The sequence below is a fragment of the Cucurbita pepo genome, chromosome 10, assembly GCF_057944985.1.
Source record: "Cucurbita pepo subsp. pepo isolate OVF chromosome 10, ASM5794498v1, whole genome shotgun sequence".
In the NCBI taxonomy this organism is placed as follows: domain Eukaryota; kingdom Viridiplantae; phylum Streptophyta; class Magnoliopsida; order Cucurbitales; family Cucurbitaceae; genus Cucurbita; species Cucurbita pepo.
The window spans coordinates 3,315,550-3,331,619 of NC_141807.1; the positions used below are offsets into that span (position 1 = coordinate 3,315,550).

The 16,070-nt window shown below is 38.7% G+C and overlaps 2 protein-coding genes across 5 annotated transcripts; both read right to left on the reverse strand.

Moving 5' to 3' along the window:
• Positions 1-1,041: 1,041 nt before the first annotated feature.
• LOC111804355 (aspartic proteinase-like protein 1) lies at positions 1,042-4,926 on the reverse strand. 2 transcript variants are annotated; one of them, XM_023689120.2, is made up of 11 exons: positions 4,656-4,926; positions 4,205-4,570; positions 3,944-4,082; positions 3,294-3,535; positions 2,953-3,180; positions 2,726-2,864; positions 2,576-2,649; positions 2,377-2,476; positions 2,108-2,168; positions 1,919-1,990; positions 1,042-1,565 (listed from the first exon to the last, which is right to left on the reverse strand). In XM_023689120.2, the coding sequence occupies exons 2-11, from the start codon at positions 4,501-4,503 to the stop codon at positions 1,321-1,323; spliced, it is 1,599 nt and encodes a 532-aa protein (XP_023544888.2). In that variant the 5' UTR covers positions 4,504-4,570; positions 4,656-4,926; the 3' UTR covers positions 1,042-1,320. The 2 variants fall into 2 exon arrangements, with proteins under 2 accessions (XP_023544888.2, XP_023544889.2); XM_023689121.2 differs by lacking the exon at positions 4,656-4,926 and having other exon boundaries at positions 3,294-3,578; positions 4,205-4,369.
• Positions 4,927-5,768: 842 nt separating this feature from the next.
• On the reverse strand, positions 5,769-15,496 carry CSI1 (binding protein). Of its 3 annotated transcripts, none has more exons than XM_087127644.1 (8): positions 15,277-15,496; positions 14,557-14,688; positions 13,941-14,014; positions 10,432-13,486; positions 7,690-10,234; positions 7,041-7,495; positions 6,350-6,466; positions 5,769-6,251 (listed from the first exon to the last, which is right to left on the reverse strand). In XM_087127644.1, exons 3-8 carry the CDS (start codon positions 14,003-14,005, stop codon positions 6,114-6,116), a joined length of 6,375 nt encoding a protein of 2,124 aa, XP_086983770.1. In that variant the 5' UTR covers positions 14,006-14,014; positions 14,557-14,688; positions 15,277-15,496; the 3' UTR covers positions 5,769-6,113. The 3 variants fall into 3 exon arrangements, with proteins under 3 accessions (XP_086983770.1, XP_086983769.1, XP_086983771.1); XM_087127643.1 differs by having other exon boundaries at positions 14,531-14,688; XM_087127645.1 differs by lacking the exon at positions 15,277-15,496 and adding an exon at positions 15,207-15,263 and having other exon boundaries at positions 14,531-14,688.
• Between the last annotated feature and the right edge of the window lie 574 nt (positions 15,497-16,070).

Here is a 16,070-nt window from a genome sequence, read left to right on the forward strand (position 1 = left end):
ATGTATATGAAGAGCTATTTTTGTGTAATAGTTCAAGCCCACTTACATGTCGTCCGCTTTAGTTCTATGTATTGATGTCAATGTCACAATTTTAGAACATGTTTATTAGAAAGAGGTTTTCAAACCTTTATAAAGAATATTTCGTTCTTCTCTACAACCAAGGAAGTGGATTCACGAACAATCCGTCTTCTTGTACCTTTAATTTTGGACACAAACGGCACTCTCTTTCTTTTTTCTTTATTTATTCTTTTGAATGGAACAACTTTTTAGAACGGTAAAAAGATACAATTATTGCTCTACATTTTACCTTCCATTTCTAAATTATTATATCAATGGGTCGTAATTTTATAATATTTGTTGAATTTAGAGACGATGATTTCATCGAATAATTTCTCCACTTATTCCCTTCTTTTCGCCTCTTTTATTCTTTGTAACAATGTATTAACTCCTTTAAGACATGTTTTATGATTTAAATGTATCTATCAAGTTGGAAGTGACAAAATTAGAACTTGTATGATTTGATTTTGGAATGCCCTTAAAAGAATAGATGATATAGATCATAGAGACATGAATTTGTTTAAGCTCAACTTGGCTAATTGAGTTGAACAAACTTCCCAAGCTTTAGGAAAATTCTCTTAAAATGAAAGGTTTGGTTTTACCCAATGAATAAATGGAATCCTTTTTTGTAATAATTTAATTTTTAACTTTTTGTTCTTTTTAGGAATTGGGCTTTTTGGCACTTGATTACTTGATTTTATAATTTACTTTTTCAAAAAGATCTGAATTCTTCACAAAATTTAAAAGGTTTCGCTACATTGTCTCTTTAAAAAAGGAAGAGAATTTATAAATAAACATATACTTTCAATTCTATTTGTGAAGCAGATACTTTCAATTATTGAATGGTGAACAGTTTTGAGTACTCATCTAAAAGGCCCAACTGTTCTTGGTTTGTCCACCGATAACCATAAGAAAATTTGAGAAGATTTGTGATTGGAACACTGAGCTGAAAGACAAAGGAGTTCCCAATGTGTCCCAACAAGATATCCCAACTAAAGGTAATATATATTCGTAAAGAAAAACATGTAGATAGAAGGTAAAGCTGCTACATAACAAAAAATGCAACTAAGATCATCAGCCCCCACTGGATGGCTCATATAATGCCCAAAAATATATATTAAAAAAGAAAGAAAAGAAGAAGAAAAAAAATGCCATCGATGCAGCTTGCAAGGACACAAAAGATCTACATGTCCTTGCTGAGGGGGAGATGTAAGGAGACGACCTTCATTTACATGTAAGACTTAGATAAGCTCAGAATCTACATCACACACAAGTCGAAACAAGGCAGAGTACCAGAAGAATCAGGTGCGGCAATCTGATTGAGTAAAAGCTGGATGGGATGATGCAAGGGGCGGCAGCTGATGGTTTAGAGGGGGCCCTTCCAGCTATGGCAGGAGCCACCGCATGTCCACCTGGAGCGCTCTGTTGCTCATTGGCTGGTAATGGGTTTGGTGGGGTCTCTTTTGCAGGAGCAATGGGCATTTCCTTGTCATTACTGAGATCTTGACCTTCGACATGGACATGGTCGAAATGAGAATGGAACTTCGCAATAGTATAAGGGGGAAGAGGATACTCCTAATCGTAAACCCAAATATAGACTTGTCTCTAAGAGACGAGGTCAATAAGTCACGTGTTAACGAGCGTTATAATCAAGAAACGAGTTAAAACCATACTTTCATCGAACAAATGAAAGGATATGCAATGGACAATAAAAATAACCAACCCATATCAAACGGAGCCAGAACAAAAATGGTGCTTGAGACAGATTTCACAAACTTTCTATAGGTCTATCATGCACAAGATGGAGCGTCTGTTAAGAGAATGCAAATTCATAACAAGTACTAGGAGTTGGAAATCTTACAATTTGCGCGCGACCAACCCAACTTCAAATTATCCCTATCGAATACCATCCGGTATCCTGTCATGTAATTTTCTGCATAAGACAGTTTTCAAGATTACCATTTTCATTAGATGTACAGCTTACTATGCATATATAGGACATCATATCATATGATAGCAATCTATATTTGAGGAGACATTGTGAGCTTACGTCCCAGTATTCCAATATCTCCATCAGCAGGAAGTACAGAAAAACAAAATCCAGCCAGCCCCTGTATCCATAGTACCATTTTAGTATCAATTGCACTACTACGATTCCAAGTTTGATGCTTAAGGGTACTTTTATGCCCGCTAAAAGTGGAAACTATTCGCTTAATGGCTAATTGTGATGAATTTCAAAGATCAAGTCCACATCTTCACCCACATTCACAAAATCAAATCATGTACACTTGAAAATTCTCAGAAGGCAACTTCACCTACCTGATCGCCATAGATAGGAAAAATAGGATCATGAACCACAAAGCTATTGTTTAGTGGGAACAACAATGTCACAGATGGAACCTTTGGCATTGCGTCTGTACTGTTGGAAAAAACCGAACATTAACATTAGACATGCGCAAGGAAGGGAGATGTAAGGGGAAAAAGATCTTATAAAGATCTTCCATCTCATTGATGTCACCTGATCTTATAGCAATACTTCCAAGGATAACCTTTAAAGGAGACGGTGCTTGTAACATTTAACCTTTTATCAAACTATCAAAAGAAGAACTGGTTAAGGACAAACGAACTACGAATTAAGTACAACGCTCAACTACAAAAAAAAATGTACCTCCATCACAATATTTTCATATGCTTCCTCCGGAAGATATGTAAATGACGTTCCACTATCAATCAATGCTTTAAAACTTGTCTGCTTGAGACACGAATTCCCAATACAACATGCTTCCACCCCGACAATGTAGGCTTCACTGAGAGATTCGGGTATGACAAAGACTTCAGTCAGCATATATACAAACGACGACCATAAACATGAAGATAATATAGTATGGTAATTACTATTTCTCATCTAACGGTACAAATGAAGTCATTTGTTGACTTGCTGGTCCCTCGTCCCCAAAAAAGATTCTGCCAGATCCATCCTCATTAAAACACAGTGAGAAAGAGTTCGGTACTAATCCTTCTTTAGCAAGGGAACTAAGAACAGAAATTTCCCCTAGCCCCAATCCAAAAAGACCATCTGGAGCCACTCCACTCAGATAACCGCCGCTTTGTTTCATACCACATCTGTATTAGAGAGCAAAAAAGAGTAATATAAAAACAGCAACCTTCCTCATTACTGCAGTTGGCATACAGAGAAAAGAATTAGAGTTACAAAATATAGGATCAATGGGTCATACCCTAAAATGACAGGAGCCTGAATCGTACAATTAGAGGAATTCTCACAACCGGATGAAAGATGCAATACATCCTGAATTAGTAATCCTGAACTAGAAGTATTTTCGGTGGTGTAGTCAATAACATAAGTGCATGACTGCTTCGGACTTTGGCAGCTTTGGCCTGAGTCGCACAAATTATGGCTGCAAGATATATGCTTGCTCGTGCTCGACTTGGATGGACGGTATTCATTGAGATCTTTATCCTGCATTATAAATAATGCCCCAAACATGAGGGAGCAGGAGCACCTGCCAATCAATCATCGGAAATAAGTGCTAAACTAGCTGTCTTATTAAAAAGACTTCATAATCCACGAATACATTTGCGCCAAAAATGAGTTAGCCAATCATTTTTCTTTAGATGCAATGACAGAGCCTTTCATGTCCGTTTCCTATCGGGCACTTTTTTTTTTTGTCCGTTGGAACCGACCATGGCTTTCTTTTCCGCAAAAAAGCACTACAAAATTTTGAATTCCACAACACAATGTGTCCAAGCATATGTCCCTTACTCCAACGGAAACGAAAAGGCAATATGCTTGGCGATAAAGCAAACCATGGATGAGAAGTAATTGATGGCTATGTAAGAAAGAACATATTCTGAAAAGCAGGCCTACCAGACTGCCATAGTAACTTGCAGACAAGGGAGCACATTGTATGCAATCACAAGGAACCCAAAGTAGATCACTCCCAGCATCCAATGCGACCAGAAATGAAACACTTGGTGTCCCGATATCGATCCAGGTGTAATGCAACCTATAAGAAGTAAATAACAAGTTGATTTAACAATTGCAATAGAAAGCCTTGCAGAGAAATCATGGCATTAAAACAAAAACATGGAAGGAAAAAAGAAAAGGAGAAGGTAGAGTAATGGTGACCAGCCAAAGTCATTTCCCAGCTCAATGGTTTTGCTGCCTTCAGACGGGAAAAGCCACTGAAACCGAGAGCCAAGCTTCATCTTCTGCCTCTGGAAGTCACCACTCACAAGCTCCTGATAATACTCCATGCTCCACTTCTCAGGCCACGAGGCTCGTATACCCGTAGTACTCCCTGAAACCCTAAGCGCCTTCATATCCTCAGAGAACCGGTGAAGTAACCTCGACGTGAACGTAATTGACACCGCCTGGTGAACAGCAATCACCATAACCAGCAACAAAATCAGATTCCGAAGCGACATTGCAGCTCAGTTCTTAAGAGGACGAACGAAGTAGCTCGAAGACGAGATCTGGAGCTTCAGAAGCAACCTGCCAACAATTCGGAGCCTCAATCACCACGGGCGTCCAAAATGAGAAACAGAAACAGAAAGAAATCGAGGTTATGAGCAGAAACCCAAATAATGGAAGAGAGAGATCGCAGAAATAGGCCGACGAGTTCAGCTGGAAGTTGGAAACAAGAAGTGAAGTGAAATGTAAAGAAGAAGCAGACAGAGAGAGTGAGATAAATACAAGAGAGCGAAAGAAAAAAAAAAAAAAAAAAAAAGGAAGGCGACGAGGACGACAGGGCGCATCTGTATTACACGCGCTCTCTGGCGCGTGTTTTGTACTAAATCATTTTCACTGTTTGCGCGCGCGTATGAGAGGTTTGTCGTTTTCTATAGCACCGTTGGATACATTTCTTCTGGCTTTTTATTTTCTTTTTCGCAATTTACTTTTCAAAATGTAAATATGGAAATATGCTTTTGTAATTATTTTTTACATTTTAAATAAAATTAAATATATTTTTTTTAGAAACAGACTCCTATTTTTAGTTTCACGTATTTGGTCTTCTAAAACGAAATGAATTACTTTGGAGAATAAAATATTCACAATTATTTGCTTTCGTATTCAAATTTGTGACATCTCAACAATAATAGAAGTTTCCAACTCATTTAAAACATTTTTTTTTTAAATTTTGTTAAAAAAAAAAAAGAAAAAAAAAGTATTCTCGTTTGCTATGAATCATAAAACACAATATGCTATAAAATTAAAAATTTCAGAAAAAAAACTAAGTTACAACAAATTTTTTGTTAAAATTTGCGAGTTTTATGAAGTTATTTAAATAGTTTATTTATACATGAATTAATCTAAATTTATTTAACTTTACATCGCACAATTAAGTTTAAAAAAATAGCTATAAAAAGATGAAAACACATACCTCAATTATTAACAAAAATCACCACAAAATTACATAGACATCCTCATGAATTTACATAAGAATTGTAGTTGGAATGAAGTCCTAATGAAGACAAGACTCATAGGTGGAGAGATGAAGACTTGCTAAGGATCGTCGTCTTCAGTCAAAATAATGTCAACTTTTGGTAGGTATGAAATCTACGGGCCATGTATAAAGTATTGATTCAATTTCTAGATATATCCTCTAAATAGTAACACAAATCAAGTTGAAACCATTTCCAAAAAGAATAATTACTCATTCGAGAAGATCCCAATAGTTCAAAACACAATGTTCAGAACATATTTATCAGAGTTCCTATGCATACATTTTTATAATAAATCTCTCACAAACTGAAAGTTACATAATTACACCATACATTACTTTTCATCAAAATTGACAAGCATTTGAAATCAATGAAATACAGACGAGCAAATTTTCTGTCCATTTTTTCAACCCAAGTGAAAGGAAATTCCAGAGAGATTTTTTTTGACAAATTTCTATTTATAAAGTAAAAGAAAAATCTGGAGAGTATACTATATACACTATCGTGATAAATACCCAAAATTGAAAATAAATTGGAAAAAAAAAAATCATGCCGCAGGGGAAGGGCTGGTCTACTACTTATGCAATTGTTGCTTACTTGTTAGACCACTGAAATTCTATTTCCAAATTTCGAGGACCACTTTTGCTTTCAGGCAACAGGGTGTACTCGCCGGCCACCGCTCCCAACATTACAACTTTGTCGATTTGAATCGTTACTTTTCCGAAGGAACTCTGTTTTATTACACAAAGAGAAAACTAGTTGTAGAACCTTCATACAGAAGAAGAAAAAAAAAAAAAAACAAAGAAAAAAAAATAATAATGAAACTTACCTTCCCCATTTTGCTCTTGTTCTTGCAAGAAATATGAAGCTTTTGGCCTTTTGGTGGACTCTCGAAGGACCATGCAAAACTCTCATCCCACTCTGGATTGGGACCAGTTGATACAATCTGACCAAGTTTTAAAGGGAGGTTACAGTTTAGAAATCTGAGAAAATTTGGGAAAATGATGAAAGAGAGAAAGAAGAGATGACAATATTGGTTATAATGGAACGAAATTAGAAGGTGACACAACAGTTATAATGAAGCAAAGTCTATATTGACAATAAGCTAGTGTGGAAGGTTTTTCTCCTAAATCTGTAACATAAGAACAGCGTGGTTAGTGAAGTGCAGAGACAACTTTTAAGGAACACTCTTAGCACCACAGATTTTCTCCTGAAACCGTTTTGCTGGCAAAATTTTAGAAGTAAGACATTGGGGCATTTCCTCGATGAAATGTACAAAAACAAAAATTGTTCATATGTGGTAGTATATATGATAAATTTGGGACAGGATACTGCACATGCAACAAGAGAAAGAAACCACATTGTTCCAGCATACGTGAGATTCTAACAGATTAAAGTTCCCAATAATTAGTGGAGCATAGCAATTATCATTAGCTATATAAATTTCCCTTCCATGGAATATTTATAAGAAAGGTGCAAAAACAATGAACGAAAGGAATATACAGAAATGAGTATATTACCTTCGTTTGCCTGGGTGGAGTATTGCCAAGGGTGAGCTTGCAAAATACGCTAGGATTTCCTACTGACTGCTTCATATTGTTGCCACGTTTGATTATTACTAATAATGTTCCAGGCAAACACTGTAACAAAAACTCGGCCTTCTCCTGGAAACGAGGAGGGCCTGACTGAATTAAATACTGAAGCAAAGGGATGGCATCTGCAGCAGCAACAGACTGAGCTCTTGAAACCTCAGCCGGACAAGCTGACCAGGCTTGCCTTAAAAGAAATAGGGCATCTAACGCAGCTTCTTGAGTTGCTTCAGTACCAGTCTTTAGGGATGTTACTAGATGAGGAATGCTTAGTGTAGCAGGCTCAGTAGCTCTCAATCGTGGGAAGTTGCTAAAAAGAGAATTTAGGGCTTTCAGGTATTCCTCATTCACAGTTCCGGTGGCCCACAAGTCCTTTTCAATAGCAGCTGCAAAACCAAATTGTTACAACAATATATCTTCCGGGGCAGGCAAGAAAAGTTTCTTATGCAAGCGTTTACGAAATTGTTCTAAAAGCTGATGATTAATTCTAGAGTGCAATATCATAACATAAAAAAGGGAAATCCAAAACTATAAATGTCATTATGCATGTACGAGCATGTGGGGGGTTGAGGGAAATTACCAGTGATGGCCCTAACTGTTTCACTGGATGCGTATTCCTGGATGGTATGATTTGAGAAGAGGAGTTTTACAAACATTGCAGCCTGAACAGATGTTTCCGGATCACTGGACCCAATTAGGTCCAATACCACCTGAACACCACCAGCCTCTGCTACTGCTCTTTTGTTTGATCGACTGTACATAACAAGATTTTGCAAAGCACATATTGCTACCACTTTCATTTCTTCTGTTGGTTGGTCTTCAAGTACATTGACCAGAGCACGGCAGGCTGAAACAGCATCTGAGCTTCTAGCAAGACCTTCATTCTGGAACAAATCACCAAGTGCCAAAGTTGCCAGCAACCTTGGCTGTTGAGCTTGAGTTTGAGGATCCAGGAGATACTGGGATAGTGGTACAATTGCAGATTTTGTAACCTTGGTTTCTCTGATCTTCACGTTATTAAGCAGTATTTCCAGTAGTCTAGCTGCAGTTTCCTCGCATTGATGGCTTCTCAGAAGTTCCAACAGTGCCTCAATTGCACCACTTTCTGCCATTGCTTCAGCACTCGTTGCATCATCACTTTCAAGCACAAGCAGAGCATTCAGTGCACCAACCACCGTGCTTTCTAATCCAGAACGAAGCAACCTGACCAACACCGCAACTGGCACTTCCAGATAAAACTCTGAACTGAACTGTAGAATACTGGCTAAAACAGTGGCAGCAGATTCCCACAGTGAATGAGGAAGTGAAGGATCAGCTTGCAGAATGACTTTGGATAACTCACTGACACCACCTTCTTTTGCTATTTCATTTGGCCACGTTAGTGCAATACTAACAAGAGCCTTGACAGCTCTCTGCTGCAATATTTGAATACCAGAACCAAGTACTCGTATTAGAGGACCAATTACTTGCTGCGTAACTGAATTCTTTTGCAAATGTTCTTCCATAAGTAGGTGTGATAGAAGCTCGGCTGCCAATTGTTGCACGGCTGGAGCTGGGGAGTCGAGTAAAGGAATAAGGGGATCAATAGCTTGGTGAGAGGTCAATGTATAGTCAGCACGACATTGAGGATGCTCTAAGATATTAACCAGAACCTGCAGTGCACTATGCTGTCCATCAGGTCCAAATTCTTGTCTTGTCAACAATAGGAAAAGGGGTTCAACCACTTTCGCAGCAGATGGTCCCTTAGCAATGCTAGCATTATTAGTCAGTATACGAAGCAGTTCCGCAAAGGCTGAACATAGAAAATCGGGCGCTTCAAGGAGGATATCTAAAATGCTTTCAATTACTCCAGCTTTTACCATTTCCATCTTACAAGCAGGTCTATCTTTACCTAACTTTACAAGTGCTCTAGACACTGCTTCGTGAAGCATGTAATTTCTTCCATAGAGGAGCCCTACAAGAGGGATAACCGCTCCATGTGCAGCAACTAGTTCTGCTAGTTGTTCATCATCAACAAGTTTATCCAAAGCACGGACAACTGATAGCTGAGCAGGACTAAACTCAGTCACAAGAAGCGAAACCAAAGGCTCAACACATCTTGCGGCAGCCACTGTAGATCTGATTCTTGTATTTCCAAAAAGTACACAGCACAACTCAGCAGCATCTCCCTTCAAGTCCATTGTACAATTTGTTGATAGAATTCTGCAAAGGACATCGATTGCATTCATTTCAACATCTGCAACTGCAAGGGCTCTTGATGGGTTTTCACTTAATAAACGGACTAAAGCAGCAATGGCAGCATGTTGCTCCCTCTCCAAGCCAGTACTGAGAATCTCAACTAAGGGCTGCACAGCTTGTCTGGAAGTTTCAGCATTTCTAATATGATCAGCAGAAAAGAGGCTCTCCAATGCTTTAGCAGCACTATACCTCGCACCCCTTCCACCCAAACGCAGAACTGCTACAAGCTGACTGACAGCACCAAATGCAGATTCATGCCTACGTATCTCAGAACTACTGAATAGAATTCCTAACAAATCAGTAGCAGCTTCTTCAGTTGCATCTTGTGGTCCAAGTGAGAGATATTTGGTCAATGCTTCCAAAGCCCCTGATTCTACCATTACAATCTTATTTGACGGGCAGTCTTTTGCTAGCTGGGTCAAAATTCCAAGGGCTAGAAAAGGTGCTCCTGGACGATCAGGAATTGGTTTGAGCAAATCAACAAGAGCTGGAATTGCTTTCCGAGAAGTAGCACCAGTCCTTATGTCATCTACCCGAAACAACCTCTCTAAAGCAACTTGCTCAGGATAGCGAACCAGCATGAATTCCTCTGACAATTCAAGAAGATCAAATATATCAGCATCTGCACAGCCAAGTAAGGATATTAATCCCCCTGCTGCACCAGAGTTTGCAACTGACAGCAGGGTACCCCTGCTACCATTACAAACTAGACTTGCTATGGCCTGGGCTGCAAAATATCTATTTGCTGGCTCCTCTGATTTCAGTAAATTTGCAATCACTGGTATAGATTTCATGGTTGCATGTGCTCGTATTATATCCCTGTCTTGAAATAGAATTGCAAGCAGTAGAGAAGATATCCATATGCTGCTGTCTTCTTTAAAGTCCATCTGTATAAAAATTGAATAAGCAAAAGAATTAACTGCAATATTAGAATGAAACCACAGGGAGTAAACTACCAAACAAAGAACCATGAATTATGGGAGAAAAAAAAACTACAGATATTATCAATTTCAGTAATATAAAAAACTATCACAAGTTTAAATTCCATTGAGTTGCAACAAGAAAAGCAGTAAGAAGTTGATACCTGAGCGTACTGTGAATAATAATTGGATATTCCATCCGTGAGAACTTCAACTGCTCCAGTCTCCATGATCACAGTCTTACTTCTTCCATCGTGACAGGCAAGAAGACTGAGTAGCCATATTGCCAGGCTGACTCCATAAATAACAGCAGTAGCTTTGTTGGATTCTGTATCATCGGTATTTTCTTTGGCAAGTCTATATATGCTAATAAATTCCGTATCAGTATCACTCTGATTACCCAGAGCAGAAGACTGTGAAGAGCTTAATATTGCAACAAGAGACTGAATGAGTAGACTACATGAATTTGATGCTTGAAGATCTTCCAACAGCCTGTGGTGATTAACTTTAGCTGCACATACGAGAAGGGCAGTCCCTCCAATCTTGACCTTTATGTTTGTGGAATTGATCACCCTCCTAGAAACAGAAGCAATACATCCAGATGCAGTAACTACTTCTTCTCCTATAACACCAGGCTGATTCCGGCAAAGTCGAGCTAATACCTCAATAGCCTTGTCCTGTAGTATAGGAGTTGCATCAGTAATGGATGCAACAATTGGAGAAATGCTTTGGGGGAATTCAGCCAAAACCGCCCATGCAGGCTTCATATGCCCGCCAACCCCTTCAGACCTAGATAAAATAGCAAGTGCATCTAATGCTTCTGATGTGGAAACAGTCCTGGTGTCTGCAGATCCAAGAAATGAAACCAACGCGAGGACAGTTCCTGCACTATTCACACAGTCAGTGATGCTATGGTCAATTCTGTGAGAACGAAGCAGGCGAGCAATTCCTGCTGCTGCAAGTGTCTTTCCAGACATTGTGCCTTCACGCAAAACCCTAGTAGCAGGAAAAATAATTTCTTCAGTAACAGCCTTCTCTGAAACTTCACTGTCGAGTAGAAGATTTGCCAGGGCACATGTTGACAGTTCTGCAACTTCCAGAACTGCAGACTTTGCAAGCACAACTAAGGCAGACAATACATCTCTAGCAGCAGCAGCCACTTCTTTGTTCTCCTTGATTGAGAGAAATATTGCAGCAAGGCAGCGGGATGCCTCTACTAGAATATTGTCAGATTCAACTTTAAGTAGCTTTATGACTGATAAGAGAGTCTTAATAGCAATGCTACTTTCACGCAAGTCTTTCCGGATTTCAAAAATTCCAGCTAGAGCTGATGCAGATTTGGCTTGTGTCTCTTCTCTATTAGAACTCAAAATTTTAATCATCGTCTCAATCGCATCATTCGCAGCAGTACCTTCACGCACTATATCATTAAGGGGGACCACAGAAAGCATACTTCTAAGAGCATCCAAAACATAGACTTTAGATTCTGGTAAATCACTGGTCAATAATGCAGTAAGCTGACTGATAGTTGCTGTATCAGATTTATGAATCAAATGATTCAAAGTCTTTGCTGCAATTTCTTTCCCATTAGAGCTTCCATTCTTAAGCAACCACAGCAATGCAGGAACAGCATCAGCGCTTTCAACACATGCACGTATGTCTTCGCTGTGATTGCATAAGTTTCTAAGAATTGTTGCAGAATCTTCTTTTGCCTTCGCAGAACCAGATTCTAGAATTTGAACTAGGGGAGGTATGCCACCAGCAGCAGTTATAGCCCACTTACTCTCATCATTTTCGTTTGATAAAAGACAAAGCAATGCAACTGCACATTCCTGTTGCTGCTCCGATGAGAGTCCAAGAAGTGAAATCAACAGCTGAACCCCCTCACGGCCTTGAAGGGCACGCCATAGACTACCTTCATTATTGCAAAGGGTAAGAAGGGCTCTTACAAGCTCTTCCTGAACTTCATTGGTTGCCATTGTTATCAAACCAACTAGTAAACGTTTTGCATCAGAATTTGTAAGTTTGACAGCAAGTATGCCATTCCCGTACAAACTAGCTAATGCTTCTATGGTCCGTTCCTGCACAAGAAAGGTTACACGAGATTTGAACTGCTTTACTAAAGTCTGTTCAACAATTATAGGATCTGATGCTCTGGTGAATTCTTCTTTGCTATCATATATCATAAGAGCTGATGCTAAAGCCCCTAATGTGTCGGCAGTTTGAGTAGCTGATGTGCATGCCTCAAGGCTTTGTCCAAGGCTCGAGATGACATAAGACAAACCCCCTGAAATATTTGCTAAAGCACACATAGCATTTTCCTGCAATGCCTGAGCATACTCACCCTGCATGAACTCTTTCGAGGGAGCTATTGTTGCATTTATCAAGGCAGGAATGCCATTTGAACTTGCTACCTCACGGCGTGCATCTTTGCACTGAGCAGAAAGAGATTTAAGAGCACCTGCTGCTTCTGCTCTAACAGAAGCTTCATTACCAGGTCCTATTAATTTGAGGAGCTTTTTTGTAGCCTCTGCAGCCAAAACCTTGGAACAATAGGATGCATCTTCCATCATCACATGTGCCAGGAGAAAGCACACATTTGCCTGTGTATTTGGCTCCCCTGCTGCCAATAAATTCACTAGTATGTCTACACCTCCAGCATCAATAGTTGCAGACCAAAATCCCTCAGTGCTGCTTGAGAGGTTCCTTAAAGCTCCAGTCAGTAAGCTAACAACATTTCCAGATTTGAGCCCGTTGTGTAGCAGCTCCCAGAGTACCGGAACAACTCCCTCAGTAGAAAATATTTTGGATCCAACGTGATCTCTAGCACCACCTTGGGAAACAGCATAAATGGTCTTTGCAGCAGCAACTTGACCCTCCGAAGAGCTTGATTTGAGGAGACCAAGCAATGGGGGGATGCATCCTCCAAGTAGAACTTTTACCCTTAATTCATTTTCCTTGCACAAGGAACCTAAAACAGTAGCAGCTTGTATTTTCACCCCGAGGGATCCTGAACGGAGAAGAGTAACTAGTACTGGAACTGCTTGAGAGTGAGATCCAACAGCACTGAATGCACTCTCACGTGTATCAATAAGTTCCAGCAATTGCTTCAAAGAAAATTCTTTCTCCTGCACAGAGGAGGAACTCTGCCGCAGCTGCTCAATGCATTGAGCAACACTTGCCAGTGTTCCATCTGGATCTTCCATGCTATTGCGATCTCTGCAAGATATATGATCAAAGTATGTCATCTGGGTATATTGTTCAGGGATACACAATTGAACAATAACACTAGTATTTCACTACTTGGATTGACTTCGACACAATACAAGACTAAATTATATGCTACAATCATTTACTGTGGGATTTATTCATCATGTGCTGTCCATATATAACCTATATCCACAAATTCAATGAAAAGGTGGACAAAAAAATGGTGAAACTTCTAGAATAAATGATGCGTGCAGTTGCCGTGTATAAATAAACTCATATTGGTTATCAAAAGAAAAATTAGTATTCCAAAAATCCCATTCAATTGCAAAAGGAACAAGAATGATACATACAAGGACAGCCAATAAATAAAAATATATTGGTTATCCTCAGAATATGCATCTTAAAAACGTACCATGAACATTTTTTTAAAATGAAATAAATAAGCATTAAACTCTGATTTTACCTGGAGCCCATCTTCATAAAAGAATGTGGAGTTGGAGGCTCTGAATCGTGAATTTTTCCATCCATATTTTTTTCCTACAACAATTGAACATAGAAATGATTACTAAATAATGTAAGATGTCCCACAAAAGCGAGAGGTAAACTACTTATAAGCAAATATAGAACTTTCTCCAGCAGCTCATTGCATTCCCCCCAATATATCAACAGGGGTAAATATGAAACCACTGTATCAAATTAAAGAAGAGATCCCCGAAAAGACTGCATTGTCTAAGGGTAGCTTTGAAATTCAATAAACCAGTAGAGCTATCCGTTGCCTCTTCAACCTCATACAACATTAAGCTCAGATAACCAATTAACTAAATAAGCATAATCGTGGGTCAAGAAACCAAACTTCTTGATATGCACCAGTATCACACATGCTCACATTTAAAACAATGAAATAACCATTTTCATAGGGACTCCATGCAAGAATTGGTAAAGGAAAATTTATTTTACGAATCTAACTTCAGTTCACACCAGTAAAATTGAGTTACATAATTGACTTGAAGAGAGAGAATCTTGACAACATTTAAAATGAAGGCCACAAACTACCAGATCATTAGTAGGATGACTACTACCGTTGCTGGCAGCTAGTCTCCAAGTTAGTGTTGCCGCCAGTTTTCCTTCCGTTTAAGATAAATGAAAATGAAACAGAATGTCCGAATTCTTCAGATCTATGAAAGAAAGACGATTAATAGCATAGCAGCCTCCTGCAAAACAATCATGAAAAATCCAGATCAGTTACCACGATTAAAATATCGTGAATCCAAACATTTGATTACACTTGAACCGTTTCCATACAACTAACAAACAGATAGCAAAGCCCAACAGCGATGCTTGAAGTAGCGGTTGTAAGACTAATCGAACCAATTAACGGTATGCAAGATTAATGTGCAATTGTTTTCACATCACGCCCCGACATATATAAACAGTCTATACTCCACCGGCCACGCGACTCCGCGGGTAACCGAATTACATTAACAATTAAAGACAGAAATGGAATCAAATCCAAGCAACTTAAGCCCACAGGATATAGATTTACATAAACGCCGACCAATTCAAATTAAAATGAAGCAGATCCAGCAGCAAAGAATCAAAGTCCAACTGATTTACAAATCAGTCAAACGAGTGTGTAATGCACAACAAACATGAACCAAATTATAATAACAGTCGCCAAATAATCCAGAAAAATCCTCAAATCAGAGCAGAATTTCACTGAATTTTTTACATCGTGGCCAATACAACCAGCTCAAATCCATTTCACGCAGCATAAAGAAAACGAGAGAGAAAGGACCAACCTAAGAAGAGAATGCAATGGAGAAGCTCTTTGATACATCCACCAGTTTTCTTACAAGAGAAGCGAGCATAAAGAGAGAGTGAGAGAGCTTAGCCTCAGATTTTTGTTTTATTTTTTTCCTTTTTCTCTCTTTCTGCTCTCACTCTCTCTCTCTCTCTCTCCTCTTTCTCTCTCTTCTTCTTTCCGCTAAAAATGAGATTTACGTCTTCGATCGAATACACATAAATTGCAATGGAACCAAGCAGGAGACAGCGATGAAGCTTTATGACCTTTTTCCCACACCCACACTCTCCTTAATACACCACCGACAAGCTTAGCCGCCGGCTTCCCAGCTCGGCTCGGCTCACCTTCGCCCTTTTAAAAGAAATTAATTATTATTATTTTACTAATTAAGTTGGAACAGAAAAAAAATATAATAATAATAATAATTTAAAAAAAAAAATACAAAAAAAACAAGAGCTTGGATTGAAAAGAGACCCATCTCTCAGGAATAATATATTTAATGATATAAAAAGACAGGTATTGAGGACAGTGAGAAAACACCTAATAAAGCTAAAATACATATATAAAATTTGTGTAATAATCCCTATCGTCCAACTGAAATTGCACAGGCCCCAACCAAAATGCATTACTCATGCCAAAATTGAACCCACAAAAAGTATACAATTTCCATTTGTAATTAAAGGTTTCTATGTAAAAATAAATAAGTTGGATGTATATATGGGACAAATCAAGTTTTATTTTTACATAATTTCTAGATCTAAAAACTATACCACATTGCTTTTAATGAAATTA